Genomic DNA, 20,101 nt, shown 5'->3' with positions numbered 1-20,101 from the left:
AGACTGGAAACACCACGCCTGGGAATGGGGACACAGTGCTTGAGGATGGGAACGTGGCTCTGGAGATGGAACCATGGCTCTGGAGAAGGAACCATGGAATCTGGGAATGGGAATGTGGCTCTGGAGAAAGAATCCTGGTTCTTGATGACAGGAACATGGTATCTGGAGATGGAACCACGGAATCTGGGAATGGGAATGTGGCTCTGGAGATTGGAACACAATGCCTGGGGATGGTAGCACGGTGCTTGAGGATGGGAACATGGCTCTGGAGATGGAACCATGGTATCTTGAGATGGGAACATAGAATCTGGGAATGGGAATGTGGCTCTGGAGAAGGAATCCTGGTTCCTGAAGATGGGAACATGCTCTGGAGATGGAACCATGGTTTCTGGGAATGGGAATGTGGCTCTGGAGATTGGAACACAACGCCTGGGGATGGGAATGCAGTGCTTGAGGATGGGAACACGGCTCTGGAGATGGAACCATGACCCTGGAGATGGAACCATGGTATCTGGGAATGGGAATGTGGCTCTGGAGAAGGAATCCTGGTTCTTGATGATGGGAACACAGCACTGGAGACCGGAACACATTGCCTGAGGATATGAATGTAGCTCCGGAGACTGGAACACTCTGCTGAAGACTGGAACGCGGCACCTGAGGACCGGAACGTGCCACTGCAGCTGGCAGCGGTGCCTGGGGACACGAACATGCCTGCGGAACGCGGTGAGCCGGTGGGCAGCGCCCGGTGAGCCCTCGGGGCCGGCTCCGTGCGGAGCCGGGACTCGAACCCGGGTCCTTGGGGACGGTCTGTGTGTATGTGCGGGGCGCTGCCGGCAGGGGGCGCTGTCGCAGGGCCGCGGCGCGCGCGCCTTTGTTGCCGTTGGCGCCTCTTCCTGCGCCGGGCGGCGGCGGCGCGCGCGCGGGCGGGGGCGGGAGCGGGAGCGCGGCGGGGCCGGGAGCGGCGGCACCGGGAACGGCGGCACCGGGAGCGGCACCGGGAGCGCAAGCGCGGCTCGGGCTCGGCGGAGCGGAGCGGCGGGAGCATGGAGATGGAGAAGCGCTTGACGCTGGAGCTGCGCAACAAGAAGCCGAGCGAGGTGCGGCGGGGGAGCGCGGGGCGGCACGTGCTGCGGGCGGGATGAGGGGTTGGCGGCAGGGGGAAGGTTGGCGGTGGCGGAGCGGCCCGCGGGGGTCCCGCACGGCGGGGACCGGGCGGGTTTGGCGGGGTGGGGACGGGGCGGTTGTGGCGGGAGCGCTCCCGCCGGGCCCGCAGCCCCGGCATGGCGGCGCGCACGTGCGCGGCGGGGCCCGCCCGCACCGGGGCCGCGCTGGAGGCGGCGGTGGCGGTGGCGGGGCCCGGCCCGGCCCGCGGAGGGGGCAGCGGGGAGCAGCAGGACGGGCAGCGGGCAGGGCCGGGCCCCGCCGCGCCGCAGCCAGCGGGCCCGGGGAACGGGGCGGCCCCGCGCGGCCATGGCGGCTCGGCCATGTTAGCGGGGCCCCGCCGGGCCCGGAGCGGCTCCCGCGGGCTCCTCCGCCCGGCGAAGGGCTCGGGGGCTGCGGGGATGAACCTTTGGGTGCCGCCGGGGCCGCCCGTTCCCCTCCGCTGGCGGCCGCGGGGCCGGGCCCAGCGCTCCGCACCCGCCCCGGGGCCGCCTCATTCCCGGGGCCGCCTCATCCCCGGGTCTCGTCCGGCCGCCCCTTCACGGATCTTCCCTTTTCCTCGGGTCTCCCCTGATCTCCCCTTTCCTCGGATCTCCCCTTTTCCCCCGGTCTCCCCCCTCACTTTTCCCTTGATCTCCCCGCTCTCTTTTCCCCGGATCTCCCCGTTCCCTGTTCCTCGGATCTCCCCGTTCCCCTTTCCCCTGGATCTCTCCTTTTCCCCTGGATCTCCTTGTTCCCCTGGATCTCTCCTTTTCCCCGGCTCTCCCTTTTCCCTGGATCTCCCCATTCCCTGTTCCCTGGATCTCCCCTTTTCCCCGGATCTCCCCGGTCTCTTTTCCCCTGGATCTCTCATTTTCCCCGTATCTCCTTTTCCCCTGGATCTCCCCATTCCCTGTTCCCCGGCTCTCCCTTTTCCCCGGCTCTCCCCGCTCTCTTTTCCCTGGATCTCCCCTTTTCCCGGGCCGCTCCGCCGGGCCGTGCCCGGTCCCTCCCTGGCCCCGGGGACACTCGGTGGTGCCGTGGCACCGAGCACGGGGGGGAACGGGCGGCGAGCGGGGCTTTGGGTGGAGATTAAAGCGGCTCCGTGCAGGGCCAGGGGATTTGCAGGAGCAGAACGGCTGAGCAGGAGGAGCTGCGGGCGCCAGGATCTGCAGAGCCAGCGGGGTCAGGGCTGGGTGTCCCTGCGTGTCCCGGGACCTGCTGAGTGTCCTGGGACCTCAGAAAGGGCCCGGCCTGGGGTAAAGCTGGGCTTGGCTGGGTTAGGCTCTGCTGGGGCTGCCCCTGGATCCCTGGCAGTGCCCAAGGCCAGGCTGGACAGGGCTTGGAGCAGCCTGGGACAGTGGAAGGTGTCCCTGCCATGGCACTGGATGGGCTTTGATGTCCCCTCCAACCCAAACCATTCCGGAATTCCATGATGACCTGCTGGAGTTCAGGCTCACCTCTGTGCCTACACCTCACAGCAGCAGCCACCCAGGCCTGGCCTTTGCCACCTTTCCCCTCACCGCAGTGACAGTCCCACTTTGGTTGGGGCACATCAGTTTTCTGACGTGTTGGGGAGCAAAACAAACTCTGCTCCAAAACTTCGGAGAGCCTCACCTCAAACCCCCGAGCAGCGATGCCACTTGAGGAGTTTGAGGTGATAATTCATTCTGAGCTTGTGCTGTGCAGGTGGCAGAGATGGCCCTCAGCCCCAGGCTCTCTCTCTGGGAAGGCAGAGTGTTTAAAATGACTCTGGGAGCTGGCTGGTGTGAGCAGGAGAGGGAAAATGGGAGCGCTGCGAAGGAGGGATTTGGAGAGCGCCACAAGCCTTCTGGCCAAGGCTCATTTTTGCATCTTGCTGTCAAGAATGTGTGGGGTGAAAGCAGGTTTTGGGAGTGGTTTGTGAGAGCTGGGGCTGCATCTGGGGAGACAGGGGTGTTTCCCTCCAGGACAGTTCTGTGCTGGTGCTTGGTGGTCCTGGTGGCATGGGGGGGTTGATTCCTTCGTGTGCTGAACCTCCTGGAGGCTCCTGGATGTGGAATCCATGCTGGGCACAATGTTTGGTGCCATCAGTGGTCTTGTGTCACCAGCCTGAGGCTGGGCTCGTGTGCTGAGCCCTGCCCAGGCACCTGTGTCACCTCACTGTCACTGTCACAGCGAGGTCAGTCCTGTGGGGACGGGTTTCCTGGCACCCCAGGGGTGTGGGGGGACAAAGTGGGAGGGGACAAACCCAGCTGACCTCGTTTGGCCCCTCGTTAGCAGAGCCTGAAGCTGACTCTGAAAGCTTTATTGATGCGCAGGGAGCTTTGGGATGTGACCTCGTGGTTCCAAACCCCTGGAGGTGGGGACTTGGTGGGGACAGCAGCAGTGTGTTGGTGGCTTGTGCTTAGAGGCTGAAACCCCAACCACGGTGAGGGACTGTCACCAAAAGTTGTTTGGTTTTAAGGTCCTCAGTTTGAGTGAGGAGGACCTGGAGGTTCAGTGCTCTGGGTGTGTTGGCGATGTCACCTCGAGGCCAGGGGGACGGTGGCAGCTCTGGTGCCAGCTCTGGGTGTCCCTGTGCAGGTGAAGGAGCTGGTCCTGGACAACTGTCGCTCAGAGGATGGCAAGGTGGTCGGCCTCTCCTCAGACTTTGAGAACCTGGAGTTCCTCAGCATGATCAACATCAACCTGCTGTCTGTGTCCAACCTCCCCAAACTCAACAAGCTCCGGAAGGTGAGTCAGGACTCTGCTGCCATCTCCAGCAGCCCTTGGCCTTGTGCTGCCCCTGGTGGCTGTTGGTTTTTCTGTATTTGCCAGCAAATATCTTGAATTTTGCTCCTTGTGTGCTGAGCAAGTGAGAGGGGTCGGTTTTAACATGCAACAAAACCCTTCTGAGCTCTTCAGGTGTTTAGTGCCCTTCCCGTCTTGCTTTTCTGCTCTTGGGCTGCTGTCAGAACGTTCATGACACCATAAATATTTTGGATTTTGGAGCACTTACCAGCATGGGGGTGGCTGGCAGAGCTGTGCCCCTGCAGGAAAGGGTTTTTAAGGGCAAACTTGACCTGCTGCTCTGTGAGCTGAAATTTGGGTGCTCGTTGTAGCCCAGTTCTCAGTGCAATTTCCTTCCCTGTATCACGAGCTGAAACACTTGGTGACCATGTGATATTCCCTCCCTTCAGCTGGAGCTGAGTGATAATAGGATTTCTGGTGGCCTTGAAGTTCTAGCAGAGAAAACTCCCAACCTGACACACTTGAACCTAAGTGGCAACAAGATCAAAGACATCAATACCCTGGAGCCCTTGGTGAGTGGAGGCTGTGCTGGAATCCCAGGGATGGCTTTTCCTTTGGGGATTGGGTCTGTGCAGCAGGAATCCAACGTCTTGGTCACTGTTCCAACAGCACTTCGTGGTTCTGATGGGAACAGATTTGATCCCAGTTTGAGGCTGGGCCAGTAGTTAATGGCTCCTCAGTCTGGAAAAGCAGCAGCCAGTTGCTAAAAGAAGCGTGAAATGGGGCTGGATGAGTAAAACTGTGGATGCTCAGTGCCCAGCTGAGAAGGGACCGGGAAAGGGTCGGAGGCAGTTGGAGGTAGGTGGCACCTGGGGTGTCATGGAATGAGGTAACTGGACAGCACTGAGGGCATCTGTCCCATCAGCCTGAAGGTTCTGCTGTGCCAGCACTGCAGGGCTCCCATTCCCATTCCCACAGTGGTCAGCGAGGCTGGAAAAGGCCTCTGAGGCTCCACCTGAGCTGCCCCAGGAATGCTGTGAGGGACAGGTCTGACACAGGGCATGTGTCTCACTGGCTGTTTTGTCCATCCATTCCCTCCAGAAGGAATTTGGGATTGTTTTGCTCCTCCTTTCCTTGGCATGGTGCCCGCTGTGACAGCCTGAGCTGGGCTGTGCCAAGGGCACCCAGGCTGCAGCTCTCCCTGAGCTCTGCCTGATCTTTTGAGCAGGATGAGTCCAGCTCAGCTGCTCCTGAGCTTGCTGGGCCTGCTCAGAAGCAAGAAAGATTTGCAAATACACAGAGAGTTTGTTCCAGAAAGGGAAGCCAGGACAGAGGAGCTGGACAGAAATTTCTTGTGCCAACAGTGAGAGGAGCAATGACTCCTCTCCATCTGAGGAGCATTTGTGGCAGAACCACTCTGTGCTGGACCTGGGCAGTGCCCCAACCACCCTTCCTTGCCTTCTTGATCTTCAGACAGCACTGTAAATAACCTTAACAAATGGATTTTTTGCAGAAAAAGTTGCCAAACCTCCACAGTCTGGACCTGTTCAACTGTGAGGTGACGATGCTCATCAACTACCGGAGAGCGTGTTCGCCCTCCTGCCCCAGCTCACCTACCTGGATGGCTTTGATGCTGATGAGCAGGAAGCCCCTGACTCAGACCCTGAAGCAGATGGGGATGCACTGGAAGATGATTATGAGAATGGGGAAGGTGAGGGTTTTTTCTCCTCCTGGTTTTCCTGCTTGGTAACGACCCCTTTTGCACTTTAGGGTGGGTTCCAGCAGTGGGGTTGGCACTGCAGGAGGGGCTCTGTGGGTCTTTACCCTTTCTTCCTCCCCCAGCCCACTCCTGGGAGGGAGTGGGACATGTTGGGAGGTGACAGGGCTTGTTGGGAGGTGACAGGGCTTGGTGCTGTCCCTCCTCATCCTCTGTGACCCCTGCCTGCTGCTCACACAGCACTGAGGGGTGAGAGGTGCCTGGGTTTGGGAACTGGGGCACTTCCCTCCTTCCCCCTTTTTGGTAGAAGGTGAGGAAGAGGAGGATGACGAGGAGGAAGATGATTTGGATGAAGAAGTCATTGATGACGAGGAAGATGAAGACGATGATCTGGAAGGTGAAGAGGAGGAGGATGGAGTAGATGATGAGGTGAGGCTGTCACCAGGTCGCACGTGTGTCCCTTGTGTGGTGACCCAGGTGTCACAGGAGCCTCTGTGGGGGCAGATCTCAGGAGTTTGCCATCCATTCTGGCTTCTCCCTGCCCTCTGGGCTGCTGAGAGCCACAAACTGCAGGGAGTTTCCAGTTCAGCCCTGGCCTGGCACTTCCATGGCTCTGAGTGATGGATCATGCAGCTCCATCCCTGGCATGTGAGGAGCTCTTGGAGATCCAGAGCTTCTCCTGCCACCCTCAGGCTTCAGAGGGGAGCAGGACTGGGATTAGTGCTCAGGGAATTGGGGTTCTTGCTACAAACCCTCTTGTTTTCACTCCAGGAGGAAGATGAGGAGGAGGATGGTGAGGAGGATGAAGAAGATGAAGCTGAAGAGGGTGAGTTGAGTCCTAACAATCCAATTTCTTGCAGAGCTCCTTCAACAGTCAAATATTTGGTGTTTTTGGAGCTTCCTCAGCCTCAGTGCTGTTGTTGCTGCAGCTTTTTTGCCCGAGCTGGTGCTGAGCAGTGTCATCATCACCCAGGGTCACACAGGGAGGGAAAGGGATGAAATTCCAGCCATGCTGGGTAATTCTGGGAAATGTGAGAGGTCAGCTGCTCAGAAAAGCACTTCTGGGAACTGATGGGCCATGCAGGAGCAGGGCTTCTGTCCCAGGAGGGTCTGAGGGAATCTCTTGGGGGCACATTCCCCTCTCAGACCTGAGCTTGGGGCCAGGCTCCTCTGGCTGTACAAACAAACACCCAGATGAAAGCTGGCAGAATATTGTGGCTGGTGTGAATTCAAATAATCTTGGATGAATCATGGAATTGTTAAAGTTGGGAAATCCCTCTAATACTGAGTCCAACACCACCATGTTCAGCTCTGACCCCTGTCCCCAAGTGCCACATCCACATTTTTTTGAGCAGTTCCAGGGATGGTGATTCCTGGGCAGCCTGTGCCAATGCCTGACCTCCTTCTCCTTGAAGGAATTTTTCCCAATATCCCATTTAAGCCTCACCTGGTGCAACTTGAGGCCATTTCCTCTTACCCTGTCTTACCTTGTTACCTGGGACAAGACTGGCTGTCCCCTCCTGTCAGGAGCTGTGCAGAGCCACAAGGGCCCCCCTGAACCTCCTTTGCTCCAGGCTGAGCCCCTTCCCAGCTCCCTCAGCCTCTCCTGGTGCTCCAGCCCCTTCCTCATCTCCATTCCTTTATCTGGACATGCTCCAGCCTCTCAATGTCCTCCTTGGAGTGAGGGTCCCAAACCTGCCCCAGGATTTGAGGCCTCAACAGTGCCTGAGCTTGGTTAGGAGTCCCTGATTTCTGCAGATGCTGTGGTTTTGAGGGTGCTCAACAACAACAAAAAAAAATCCCATTTTCAGCTGTTGTACAGGATGCTTGGAGGGCAGAGAAAGTTGTTGGTGTCTCATGTGAGCCCAGGCTTTTGCAGGAGGGGCAGGGCAGGCTGGATCTGCTCCCAAATGGTGCCAATCTGTCCAGGGGATCTGCTCCCAAATGGTGCCAGTCTGTCCCATGGTTCTGCTCCCAAATGGTGCCAGTCTGTCCCATGGATGTGCTCCCAAATGGTGCCAGTCTGTCCCATGGATCTGCTCCCAAATGGTGCCAGTCTGTCCTGGGGATCTGCTCCCAAATGGTGCCAGTCTGTCCCATGGATGTGCTCCCAAATGGTGCCAGTCTGTCCCATGGTTCTGCTCCCAAATGGTGCCAGTCTGTCCCGGGGATCTGCTCCCAAATGGTGCCAGTCTGTCCCATGGATCTGCTCCCAAATGGTGCCAGTCTGTCCCATGGTCCTGCTCCCAAATGGTGCCAGTCTGTCCCATGGATGTGCTCCCAAATGGTGCCAGTCTGTCCCGGGGATCTGCTCCCAAATGGTGCCAGTCTGTCCCATGGATGTGCTCCCAAATGGTGCCAGTCTGTCCCATGGTTCTGCTCCCAAATGGTGCCAGGCTGTCCCCTGCCAGCTCAGCTGCTGTCCCTGGGCTGGGCTGGAGAGTGAATCCCCCCTCTCTTTGCAGACCACCCGTGTGGGCAGAAGAGAAAACGAAGTCTAGAGGATGAAGGAGAGGAAGATGCAGAGGACGAAGAGGATGATGAGGATGACTGATGCCAGCGAGCCAATCAGTTTTACAGACTCTGACTGTGCTTGTCTTAACCTCCCCGTTGTGTCTGTGTGAGACTGTAAATCCCTGTCTCCCACTCCTCCTCCTCCCCCTTTGTAATGGCTGCAGCGTCCACAATATATTTTTTTAAGATTTAGAATACTGTAGGCATTCAGGGGAATCTTCCATACAAGGCTCACTTTTTTTTCTCACAACTATCATGACCAAAGGCTTTTCTCCGTTCGGTGGTTTGTGCAGCAGCTTAAAAAAAAAAAAAAAAGCAAAAAAAAAGCAAAAAAAAAAAGCCAAAAAAAAAAGAGGAAAAAAAAAATCTCCTCCTTAGGGTATCTGTGTGTCCCAAATCAGCTGTGCCACACTGGACCCAGAGCTCCAGCTGTCACCCTGCCAGCACAGAAGGCCTTTGCCACCCTCGTGCCCTCAGCCCAGGGCTCTGAAGACGCTTTTTGAGCCACCTCGGGTGCAAAATCTGGTTCATCTGCGTGGACTCACAAGGATCCTGAGGGTGTCTCAGATCTGAAATCATGGTGATGTGATCTCTGGACATGCTTGAAGATGCTTTAGTGCTGGGGATGGGGGTGCCTGGGGTTTTGGGGGAGGGAGGGAGGGAGGGGCTGCTTGCATGACCTGGTACCTCTGCGATGCACCTTGCAGTAACCCTGCACTTGCTTTCCTATTTTTATTTTATAAACTGGAACTGGCCACTCAAGAACTATCCCTTGGGCTGTCCCAGGTGAGGGGGGTTCCTGTGGCTGTGCCTGTGCTGTGGGAGCCCTGCAGCAGCTTTGGGAAGGGATAGGGAATGCAGGTGAGGGGGTACTGCTCCTCCAGCCCTCATTTCACTCTGCACAGCCCTGTGCAGCCACCACCATCACTGTGATCCATGCTCCTGCAGACCGTGTTAGCCTGGAAATTCTCAGGGTCCTTCTGCCAGCCAGTGCCACCTCTGCACGGGCCCCTGGTGCCAGCCTGGCCTGGGCATCCTCCTCTTCCTCCTCCTCCTCCTCCTGGGTTCCCAGCAGGGAACAGAGCTCCAGCCTCGTGTCCCCACTGTGGAGGTGGCACCCTTTGGTGGCTGGAGGGAGATTTGGGGGAGCCAGGCAGGTTCATGCAGCATTCCCAACCCCATTGCCACCTTCCCTGCCATCCCAGAGGCGTCCAACCAGCGCATCCCTGGGGAGAAGGGAGGGAGGGAGGGACAGACAGAGGGACAGCCCGGGGGTGCAGACAAGCACTGGCACTTTGTGGCATTCCCACTGGGGGCTCCGTGTGTCCCCGGGGCCGAGGCTCCAGCCCTCCCCTCCCCTCCTGGGGGTGTGTTCAGCAGCACATCCCCCCCTCCCTGCCTCGCTTTGCTGGTGTCTCTTGCATTGTACAGTCGCTGTGACCATTCGGAGAAGAACTAATCCTGTAAAATGCAAACTGAGTAACTTATAAATGTTTTAAGGAATTTAAAAAAAAAAAGAAAAAAAAAAGTCAGAGCAGCAGTTACTTCTAATTTTTTTTCCCTGCATTTTTAGCAGATTGTATGGATTTTATATTAGCCTAGTAACTGTCAGGTTTTGATTGGTCAGACTAGTCCCAGAAATAAGGATCTCCAGCCCTTTTGTATCTTTTGTTACAAAATTTGGATAAAACTTTAATAAAGACTTCAGTTTTTAAAAATCCATTGCTATGGAGCTTGTCTTGGCTGCCTCTGCCTTGGGACCAGCCAGGAATGCTCGGAGTGGGGGCTCTGGGGCAGGTTTGGGTTTGTGCTGGGAGCAGGGACTGTCCCCTGTCCCCAGCAGGGCTGGGTTGGGCTCAGCCTGGGCTGGCAGGGACAGAGTGGGGGCTTTGCTGTGGGGTCTGCAGCACCCCCTGGGCCAGTGCTGCCCTTTGGGGGGGCCTGGGACAGCCTGGGAAGGGTCTCCCTCCTGCCTTTGGGGTGGCACTGCCCTGGAGGAGCAGGGCACTCACCTGTGCCAGCTGGGCACGGGGGCTGAGCTGTGCCCCCTGCCCCTCTTTGGGACCTCGGGGTCCCTCCCTTTGGGGTGCTCTGTGACCCCATGGCTCTGATGAGCTGTCACTGTCAGCTCTGAGCAGCTCAGGGACACTTCAGGGTGTCCATCAGGGCCTGAGGGGACTGGGATGGACTGGGGAGGGCACGGTGCCAGCTCAGGGGGGGCTGCAGGAGAGAGCCCCGGGGCATCCCAGGTGCTGCTCATCCTGTGGGGGATGGCAGCAGGAGGAAGGAAGGGGTGGCAGGAGGAAGAAGAGGAAGGGATGGAAGGAGGAGGAAAGGATGAATGACAGCAGGAGGAAAGGATGGCAGCAGGAGGAAGAAAAGAATGGCAGGAGAAAGGAAGGGATGGCAGCAGGAGGGAAGGGATGGAAGGAGGGAGGGAAGGGAAGGGAAGGGAAGGGAAGGATGGCAGCAGGAGGAAGAAGGGATGGCAGGAGAAAGGGATGGCAGCAGGATGAAGGGATGGGAGCAGGAGAAAGGAAGGGATGGAAGGAGGAGGAAGAAGGGATGGCAGGAGGAAGGAGGAAGGGATGGCAGCAGGAGGAAGGGATGGCAGGAGGAAGGAGGAAGGGATGGCAGCAGGAGGAGGGGATGGCAGCAGCAGGAGGAAGGGATGGCAGCAGCAGCAGGAGGGGATGCCCACCCCGCCCAGGTGGCCACTGAGCCTTTCCGAGCCTCTGCCGGTGTTTGTGGCCCCTCCCAGCGCTGGCAGCAGAGCAGGGCTCCCCTCGTCGGGAGCAGAGCAGGGGCTGCCGGCTCTTCCCTCGCTCCCAGCCCTCGCTCCCAGCCGCGGGCACCGGCAGGTCCCAGCACGCCTCCCCTCAAACCAGTTTGCAGCAAACTTTTCACTCCGCTGGGCTGGGCTGGCAGAGCGGGGCTGGGGGAGCCCCAGGCTGCTCCCACGGGGGGTGCAGCCCCCCAGGCTGGCACCTGGGCCCGAGCCCCTCCCAGTGGCTCTTCTGTGCCATTCTGTGCCCTCCGTGTGCGGCAGGGCTGGGACAGGCACGGGGGCTGCCCGGGGCCGGGGGGTCCCACCCTGCTCTGTTGTTGGGGTGCAGCTGGCAGAGGCTGCAGCCCTGAGTGATCTGGGATGGGCTGGCAGGGGGCAGGGGCAGCACAGGGCGGCCCTTCCTCTTCCTCAGACCTTCCCCTTCCTCAGACCTCCCCCCTTTCCTCTTTCCCAAACTCTTCCCTTTCCCCTTCACGAATTCTTCCCTTTCCCCTTTCCTAAACTCTCCTCTTTCCCCTTTCTCAAACTCTTTCCCCCCTTCCCAAACTCCTTCCCCTTTCCCAAACTCTTCCCTTTCTCCTTCTCCCTTTCCCAAACTCTTCACTTTCTCCCCTTCCCAAACTCTTCCCTTTCTCCCTTCCCAAACTCTTTCCCCTTTCCCAACTCCTTCCCCTTTCTCAGACTCTCCCCTTTCTCCTTCCCAAGCCAGCCCCTGGCAGTGCCAGCCCAGGAGCACGGTCTCACACCCCCTGTGTCCCCATGTCCCCCTCCTTTGGTTTTTTTTGGGGGCTCCTCAGTGCCAGCCCCGCTCCCCCTGCCCCACGGGGACTGACAGAGCCTCTCCCGGCTGCCACTCCTGTACAATTCCCATTTATTTTTCTGAGATCTCATTCCAGAGAAGTCCACTAACTCCTGAGAACCTACCGGGCTCCCTGCAGAGCCCCCGGGGCTGAAGCAACAAAACCTTTCAGGGGGAGGGAGAAACAGCGGCTCCGGCTGCTGGAGAGCTCCCGAAAATACAAAGCAAGGGGAGAGGAAATTCCAGGGGAAACATCGGCCCCTCTGCTGCTCCTGTCCCAGCTCAGGGCTGTGCTGTGCCCCTGCCCGGCTCAGGGGAGGTGCAGGAGTCCCTTGGGAGCCGAGGGCATCAGAGCTGGGAGTACAGGGAGTTCTCCATCTCCGGCGGCAGCTTGGCGTGGAACGGGGCCAGCCCCACCCCGAAATCTGCAGGGAGAGGGAAGAGAATGTCAGCACCTCGTGGGGAGGGGGGCACGGACCCCCAGGGGCATTGCAGGGGTTGGGGGCACAGGGAGAGCACAGGGAGGGCACACAGAGACCCCCAGGGGCATTGCAGGGGTTGGGGGCACAGGGAGGCATTGGGAGGGCACACAGAGACCCCCAGGGGCATTGCAGGGGTTGGGGGGCACACAGACCCCAGGGGCACTGAGGGGCTGGGGGCACTGGGAGGGCACTGGGAGGGCACACAGACACCCCTAGGGGGATTGCAGGGGCTGGGGGGCACTGGGAGGGCACACAGAGCCCAGGGGCATTGCAGGGTTTGGGGGGTGCAGAGAGGGCACAGAGACACCCCCAGGGGCATTGAGGGGCTGGGGGCACAGGGAGGCACACAGAGACCTCCAAGGACATTGCAGGGGCTGGGGGCACTGGGAGGGCACACAAACCCCTCCCGGGCACTGCTGCAGGTTGGGGAAGCAGGGACTGGAACCCGGCCAGGCTGTGCCAGGCCAGAGGGAGCAGGATGTGCCCTATCCCTGCCACCCCCGGGGGCATCCCGGCAGCCGGGGAGGGTCCCTCCCGTACCCATCTCTGCCTCCAGGCGCCCGCCGGGGGGTTCTTGCGGTGGTCCTCGGTGTGCAGGGTCATCTCGTCGCGGGAGGCGGTGGAGAAGGGGCACTGCGTGCAGCTGTAGCGGCCCCGCGTGTGCTCCCAGACGATGCGGCTGGCGGAGGAGTGCCCTGCAAGGACGGGCGGGCAGGGAAGCACAGGGATCGCCCCGAGCCGGGGGCCGTGGGGGCTGGAGCCCTTCCCAAGGGAAGAACCCCGAATGTTGGGAGCAAAGGGCCGGGCTGGTCAGGGCACGGCGGGTTCTGGGGGCACTGGGGGCACTGGAGCTGCTGCTGCTGCTCCTCCTCCTGCTGCTTCTGCCCTCGGGGCCAGGCTGGGGGGTTTTGGGGGGGTGCAGCCGGTAACCCCCCCCTGCCTCGGAGCCGCATCCCCTGTCCGCGGGGCTCCCGAAAGGAGGGAGCCCGCCCTCCCCCTCTGCCCTGCGGGGAGCACCGCGGTGCCCCTGGGGCCTCTCCCGTCCCCTGCGCCCCCCCGCCGCCCCCCAAACCCCCCAGTGACAGAAAGCAGCCCCCACCCAGCAGGTGCCAAACTAACCTGGAGTCACTCCTGAGCCAAAGCATGGGAGGAGTGGGCTGACACTCACACCTGCGGAGGGAATCGAGGCCCGAGACAAGCATTAGGTCTTCCCCTCCCTTGGGGGGGGGGGACTCGTGGGAGGGCAGCCCTGGCCCGGCCCCCCCAGCACGCCGGGGAGCAGCAGGGCTGGTTGGGACAATTTGGAGGAGAATTTGGAAGCGTTTTTCCGGTGCTTTTGCTCAATCGAACATCACACAGGGGATGGCACGGGCGGGACGGGGCTTTTTTTTTGGGGTGGGGGGGATGGCGGGCCGGAGGGGATGGAGGGGCCGGATCCTCTGGTCCTGCTCGGGGAGCTGCTGCTGCTGGTCAAGGCGGGAGCAGAAGAAGGTTTGTCCCGCACGGCTCCGTGCTCTCACCTTGGCTTTTCTTCCAGACGGCGTTGGAGACGCTGGGGGGGCCGTGGCCCGGCAGGAAGGGCCGCAGGCGGTGCTGAGCGGGGGCTGCGCCAGCCCGTAGGGCGAGGGGGGCACGTAGGACAGGAACGGCCCCGGCACCGAGGACGGGGCTGGCCCCGAGAAGCGAGTCAAGGACGAGGGCCCGAACAGGGCGGGCTCCAGCAGCGGGAAGGGGTGCGGGGCCCCGGGAGCAGCGGCTCCAGCGAGCCGGGCAGCGCCGCCGGGGCTGAGTCCGCGCCCGCCGCCGGCGCTTCCTTCTCCGGGGGCCGCAGCGCGCTCGGCGGCTTGGGCAGCGCCTCGGGGGGCTTGGCCGGGGGCTCCTTGTCCGGGCTGGAGGGAGCGGGGGGGCAGCACCGGCCGGGGGGGCGGCGCGGGGCCGCTGGCGCTGTCCGAGCAGACGTGGAGGTGCTTGAAGAGCGAGCGGTGCGTGCGGAAGCGCAGCAGGCAGTTCTCACACCTGGGGTCAAAAAGAGCCGTGAGAGGGACCAGGAGGGGATAATGGGCATGTGGGGATGGTTCTTGAACAACATGACATGTCTGTGACACCGAGCAGACGTGAGGTGCTTGAAGAGCGAGCGGTGCATGCGGAAGTGCAGCAGGCAGTTCTCACACCTGGGGTGGGGAGAGAGCTGTGAGAGTGACTGGGAATCGATAATGGGCATGTGGGGACGGTTCCTGAACAAAATGACATTGGCTCAGTGTCACAGACATGTGACACCGAGCAGATGTGCAGGTGCTTGAAGAGCGAGCGGTGCGTGCGGAAGCGCAGCAGGCAGTTCTCACACCTGGGGTGGGGAGAGAGCCATGAGAGTGACCAGGAGGGGATGATGGGCATTGGGGATGGTTCTTGCACAAAATGACATTGGCTTGGTGCCACAGACATGTGACACCGAGCAGATGTGCAGGTGCTTGAAGAGGTGCAGGCAGTTCTCACACCTGCAGTCAAAAAGAGCAGTGAGAGTGACTGGGAATCGATGATGGGCATTGGGGATGGTTCCTGAACAAAATGACATTGGCTCAGTGTCACAGACATGTGACACCGAGCAGACATGCAGGTGCTTGAAGAGGTGCAGGCAGTTCTCACACCTGGGGTCAAAAAGAGCCGTGAGAGTGACTTGTGGCAGCTCAGTTGCTTTTTAGTCTTAGCTTGGATAATTCTCTTGGATAGCATGTGACCACTCTTTACGCTGTTATAAAGTTAATTTGGGTCTCCTCTATGACCGCGGTGGCTGGCACAGGATTTACCAACCCTAGATTTGCTATGGCTAAGTCAAGTTTACACTCATTGCTTAACAGTAACTACTGCTGAGTACCCATGGGGGTGTGGCAATTGCAAGGCATTTTGGGCTATGGTCATGGTGAGCCTGATACCCACTCCTATCTACCCAATTGAGGTGTCCAGGGCATCTACACTGGAGTGTGGATACTTGCATGTGTATACCTAGCAAAAACTAACAGTAAGTTAGTTATTGCATGGGCATGTGGGGATGGTTCTTCTCCAAAATGACATTGGCTCTGTGTCACAGACATTGTCCTGCACCCCTCTGACCTGAGCTGGGCTTGCAGAATCAAAGTTGTTGCTACTCCTGGTGTAACTCAGAGATCTGTTGGGGTCCATGTTTATGACATGAGTTGTTGATATTAATATTTTTTGTTATGAGGAAACATTAGAGTAAAAATAATGTATGTAGTGACAAGAAAGAAATTGATTATTAAAGAAATTGATAATAATAATAATATCAAAGAAATTGATAAAAATAATAACTATCAAAGAAATTGATAATACTTAGGAATTAAGTAGATTATATACTTAATTAATAGATATTAAATTATATCATTATTAAGTATTATAACATTGAATTGTATTTTAGAGTTTGTAATAGTTGTTAAATTTTAAATTGGTAGAGAATTTTAATTTAAATTTAGTAAATTTAGGAATTTTAGTAAATCAATCACATGCAGGTGCTTGAAGAGCGAGTGGTGCGTGCAGAAGCGCAGCAGGCAGTTCTCACACCTGGGGTCAAAAAGAGCCATGAGAGTGACCAGGAGGGGATGATGGGCATGTGGGGATGGTTCTTGCACAAAATGACATTGGCTCGGTGTCACAGACATCTTTTATGGAAAATCCTTTCCTTAGGATTTTTTCTCCTGAGAAGCTGAGAGGCCTCAGGAACAAAATGTAAAAAATGGTTATCTGCTGCTGTGGAATGCAACAGGTGCATCTGGGATTGGTCTCATGTAGTTGTTTCTAATTAATGGCCAATCATTAATTAGATTAATAATAAATAATAATAATAATAATAATAATAATAATAATAATAATAATAATAATAATAATAATAATAATAAATTAATGTCCAGACTGTCTTGGTCAGTCACAAGCCTTTGTTATAATTCCTTTTCTATTCCTTGCAAGCCTTCTGATGAAATCCTTTCTTCTATTCTTTTAGTATAGTTTTAATATAATATATATCATAAAATAATAAATGAAGCCTTCTGAAACATGGAGTCAGATCCTCGTCTCTTCCCTCATCCTCAGACCCCTGCAAACGCCACCACAGCTCGGCACGAGGCTCCCATGTGGATAAGCCCGGGGCTGGTCCCAGAGCTGTCACTGTCCCTTCCTGCCTCTCCCACCCCAGGGTGGTCCCCAAAGCCCCCAAACATCCCCCCAGGCATCACCAGGATCCTGCTCGTGTCCAGCCCACAGCAACTGCAGCCAAAATCTGCCCAAAACTGGGGGAAATTCTTCCCAGGAATTGGAGGAACTGAGGAATTCCTCCAAGGATCCTCCAAGGGGATCCCTGCAAGGCACAGGGATTGCTGGAGCTGCTCCTGCTCCCAGGGCTGGGGGGCTCACTGGGAGCTCCCCTCAAAATCCCAAAGGGTTTTCCAAGCCAGGAGGAGCAGCAGGTCCCACTGAGTGACTGGGAGTTGATGATGGGCACATGGGGACAGTTCTTGCCCAAAATTACATTGGCTTGGCATGAGGCTCCCATATGGATAAGCCAAACTGGAATTCCCAGTGAAAATCATCTGGAAAACCCCCTCAGTCTGGAGACTTCTCTGTAGTGTCTTAATGTTGGAGTGAGAGAAAAATGGTGATAATAATGCTAATAAAAAATAAGCAATGATGAAAATATGGACAAAATGGTAAAATAAAAAGGCTAAAAGAGTAAAAATATTTATAATAATGCTGATAATGCTGATATTGATAATAATGACAATAATAACAATAATATCAGTGCTGGGGCTGTGAAGTGAGCACTGGGTGATGCTTCCCCAGGAGCTCAGTAACTCCTTGGTGATAATGCTGATATTGATAATAATGACAATAATAACAACAACAATATCAGTGCTGGGGAGGTGAAGTGAGCACTGGGTGATGCTTCCCCAGGGGCTCAGTAACTCCTTGGGAGATCTCCCTGGGGATCAGCTCTGCTGGCCAGGTGTCCCCAGAGAGGACAGGAGGGGACAGGGAGCATCAGGACTCACTTGAAGTAGCGGTTGGGTTTGTAGTGCACCTTCATGTGGGCCATCAGGTCCTGCATGCTGGGGAAGGTCTCGCTGCAGCCCAGGGTGGGGCACTGGAAGGTTTTGCCTGCAGAGAGGAATTCGGGGAGAGATTCAGCACCAGCCCAGGGGGGACAGCCTGGCCAGAAAGGCTGCGGCACCTCCCTGCTGCCCCCACCACCAGCCCTGCCTCACTCTGAGCCCTGCTCTGCCCCCTCCCAGCCAAAAAAGGGCCCGTGGCGTGTCCTGGCCTACCCTCGAGGGACTGCGTGGGTCTGTAGTGGACCTTCAGGTGGTCCATCAGCTCCTGCATGCTGGGGAAGGCCAGTTTGCAGCCGTAACTCGAGCACTGGTAGTGTTTCCCTGCAAGGACACAGATCCGTCAGTCTCGTCCCTGCCCCGGATGTCGCTGTCCCCTCCCCGGGGCGGGGCTGGCCTCACCTGGGACAGGTCTGCGCTTCAGCGGCCGCAGCTCCGGGCCGGGGGGGTCCCTCCGCTGCCCGCCACCGGCATCGGGGCACCGGGCAGGGCTGGGTCACTGCAGCCTGCGGGGAGAGGCTGGGAGGCTCGGACCTGGCAAAGCAGAGCTCTGCTCTCCCCATCCCTCGGCCCTCTGCCACACCATCCCTCTGCTCTCCCCATCCTTCGGCCCTGCCACACCACCCCTCTGCTCTCCCCCATCCCTCGGCCCTGCCAAACCAGAGCTCTGCTCTCCCATCCCTCGGCTCTGCCAAACCAGAGCTCTGCTCTCCCCATCCCTCAGCTCTGCCAAGCCACCCCTCTGCCCTCCTCATCCCTTGGACCTGCCAAACCACCCCTCTCTGCCCTCTCCATCCCTCAGCTCTGCCAAACAATCCCTTTGCCCTCCCCATCCTTTGGCCCTGCCAAACCATCCCTCTCTGCCCTCTCCATGCCTTGGCCCTGCCAAACCACCCCTGCCAAACCATCCCTCTCTGCCCTCCCCACCCCTCTGCCCTCCCCATCCCTCTGCCCTGCCAAATCCCCCCTGTGCCCTCCCCATCCCTTCAGGACAGGGAAATGGGGCCGGGGGTCTGGCTGGAGAGCCGGAGCCCCCCAGAATGTGAGGGCTGGGAGGGGCTGTGCTGGTGCAGGTGAAGCCTGATGGTGGCTGGATCACGCTGGGTGATGCCACCTGCGCACCCAGGCACGCCCTGGCACACCTGGGCACATCCCCGTGGGCGGAGTTCACCCAAAGGGACCTCCCAGCCACAGGAGCAAAGGTTTCCCCTGCTCCTGCCCCCTGAGGGCACTCACCTGCCCCCTCCGTGCCGAATTTCCCCCGCAGGGAGAAGGTGGCCACAGGCTCGTCCTTCTCCGTCTTCATGGCCTGGCCGGAGCTGGGCACGGGCACAGGGACAGGGACAGGGCGGCTCCTCCCGGGGGGGCTGCACCGGGAGCAGGAGGGAGGTCAGAGCCCAGCCCGGGGCCACAGTGACTCCCTCTTCCTCCTTCTCCTTCTCCTTCTCCTTCTCCTTCTCCTTCTCCTTCTCCTTCTCCTTCTCCTTCTCCTTCTCCTTCTCCTTCTCCTTCTCCTTCCCCTTCCCTTTCCCTTCCCTTCCCCTTCTCCTCTCCTCTTCTTCTTTTCCCTCCTCCTCCTCGGTGCTCCATGGTTGTGGGACTGACCCTCCCACCCGGAGCTGATCCCAGAGCTGTCATTGTCCCTTCCTGCCTCTCCCACCCCAGCATGGTCCCCAAAGCCCCCAAACATCCCCCCAGGCATCACCAGGCTCCTGCTCGTGTCCAGCCCACAGCAACTGCAGCCAAAATTTCCCCCAAACTGGGGGATTCCTCCAAGGGGATCCCCTGCAAGGCACAGGGATTGCTGGAGCTGCTCCTGCTCCCAGGGCTGGGGGGCTCACTGGGAGCTCCCCTCAAAATCCCAAAGGGTTTTCCAAGCCAGGAGGAGCAGCAGGTCCCACTGAGTGACTGGGAGTTGATGATGGGCACATGGGGACAGTTCTTGCCCAAAATTACATTGGCTTGGCATGAGGCTCCCATATGGATAAGCCAAACTGGAATTCCAGTGAAAATCATCTGGAAAACCCCCCAGTCTGGGAGACTTCTCTGTAGTGTCTTAATGTTGGAGTGAGAGAGAAAATGGTGATACTAATGCTAATAAAAAATAAGCAATGATGAAAATATGGACAAAATGGTAAAATAAAAAGGCTAAAAGAGTAAAATATTTATAATAATGCTGATATTGATAATAATGACAACAATAACAACAATAATATCAGTGCTGGGGCTGTGCAGTGAGCACTGGGTGATGCTTCCAGGAGCTCAGTAACTCCTTGGTGATAATGCTGATATTGATAATAATGACAATAATAACAACAATAATATCAGTGCTGGGCTGTGAAATGAGCACTGGCAGATGCTTCCCAGGAGCTCAGTAACTCCTTGGGAGATCTCCCTGGGGATCAGCTCTGCTGGCTGGGCCACCCCATCCTTCCCATTAACATCTGCTCCAGAGGCATTTCCCCAGCTTTTGGCTCTGAGGGCTCTGGCCCAGAGGGGCTCAGCCTGGCTCAGCAGCTGCTCCTGCAGCACCCAGCACACTGGGATCACAGCCCAGCAGGAAATAAATCAGGGAGGGGGAAAAAATCCACGTGGGATTATTCCTGTGGCTGCCCCTGGGCTCCTGCCTTTGTCTGGGGGTTGTGGGGCCTTTTTTGTTGTTGTTTTCTCAGATCAGCAGCCTCAGGATGGAATCAGCCAGCCATGGAGGGGGGTTGGCCATGGAAAAGGGAATCTGGGGCAGGGCTGGGGCTGCTCATGGCCCAGGAGGGGAAATTCAGCCCTGGATGGAAGGGATGCTCCATCTCCATCCTCCATCCCTGCAGGACATGGGGAAAA

At 57.9% G+C, this 20,101-nt stretch overlaps 1 protein-coding gene and 1 pseudogene across 1 annotated transcript; one reads left to right on the top strand and one right to left on the bottom strand.

Annotated features, from left to right (window-relative positions):
* Positions 1-946: 946 nt before the first annotated feature.
* On the top strand, positions 947-8,278 carry LOC118697125 (acidic leucine-rich nuclear phosphoprotein 32 family member B-like). The gene is given in 8 exon segments (XM_036399633.2): positions 947-1,097; positions 3,706-3,855; positions 4,302-4,424; positions 5,366-5,429; positions 5,432-5,563; positions 5,877-5,998; positions 6,341-6,395; positions 8,035-8,278. Coding segments are annotated over 8 exon segments (789 nt in total). The 5' UTR covers positions 947-1,043; the 3' UTR covers positions 8,124-8,278.
* Positions 8,279-11,903: 3,625 nt separating this feature from the next.
* Positions 11,904-18,618, bottom strand: LOC118697066 (zinc finger protein 414-like; annotated as a pseudogene).
* Positions 18,619-20,101: the final 1,483 nt, after the last annotated feature.

This window comes from Molothrus ater, chromosome 26, assembly GCF_012460135.2.
Source record: "Molothrus ater isolate BHLD 08-10-18 breed brown headed cowbird chromosome 26, BPBGC_Mater_1.1, whole genome shotgun sequence".
Classification (NCBI taxonomy): domain Eukaryota; kingdom Metazoa; phylum Chordata; class Aves; order Passeriformes; family Icteridae; genus Molothrus; species Molothrus ater.
Note: the sequence above shows the minus strand (reverse complement) of the source record. Positions and strands in the feature narration are given on the sequence as shown.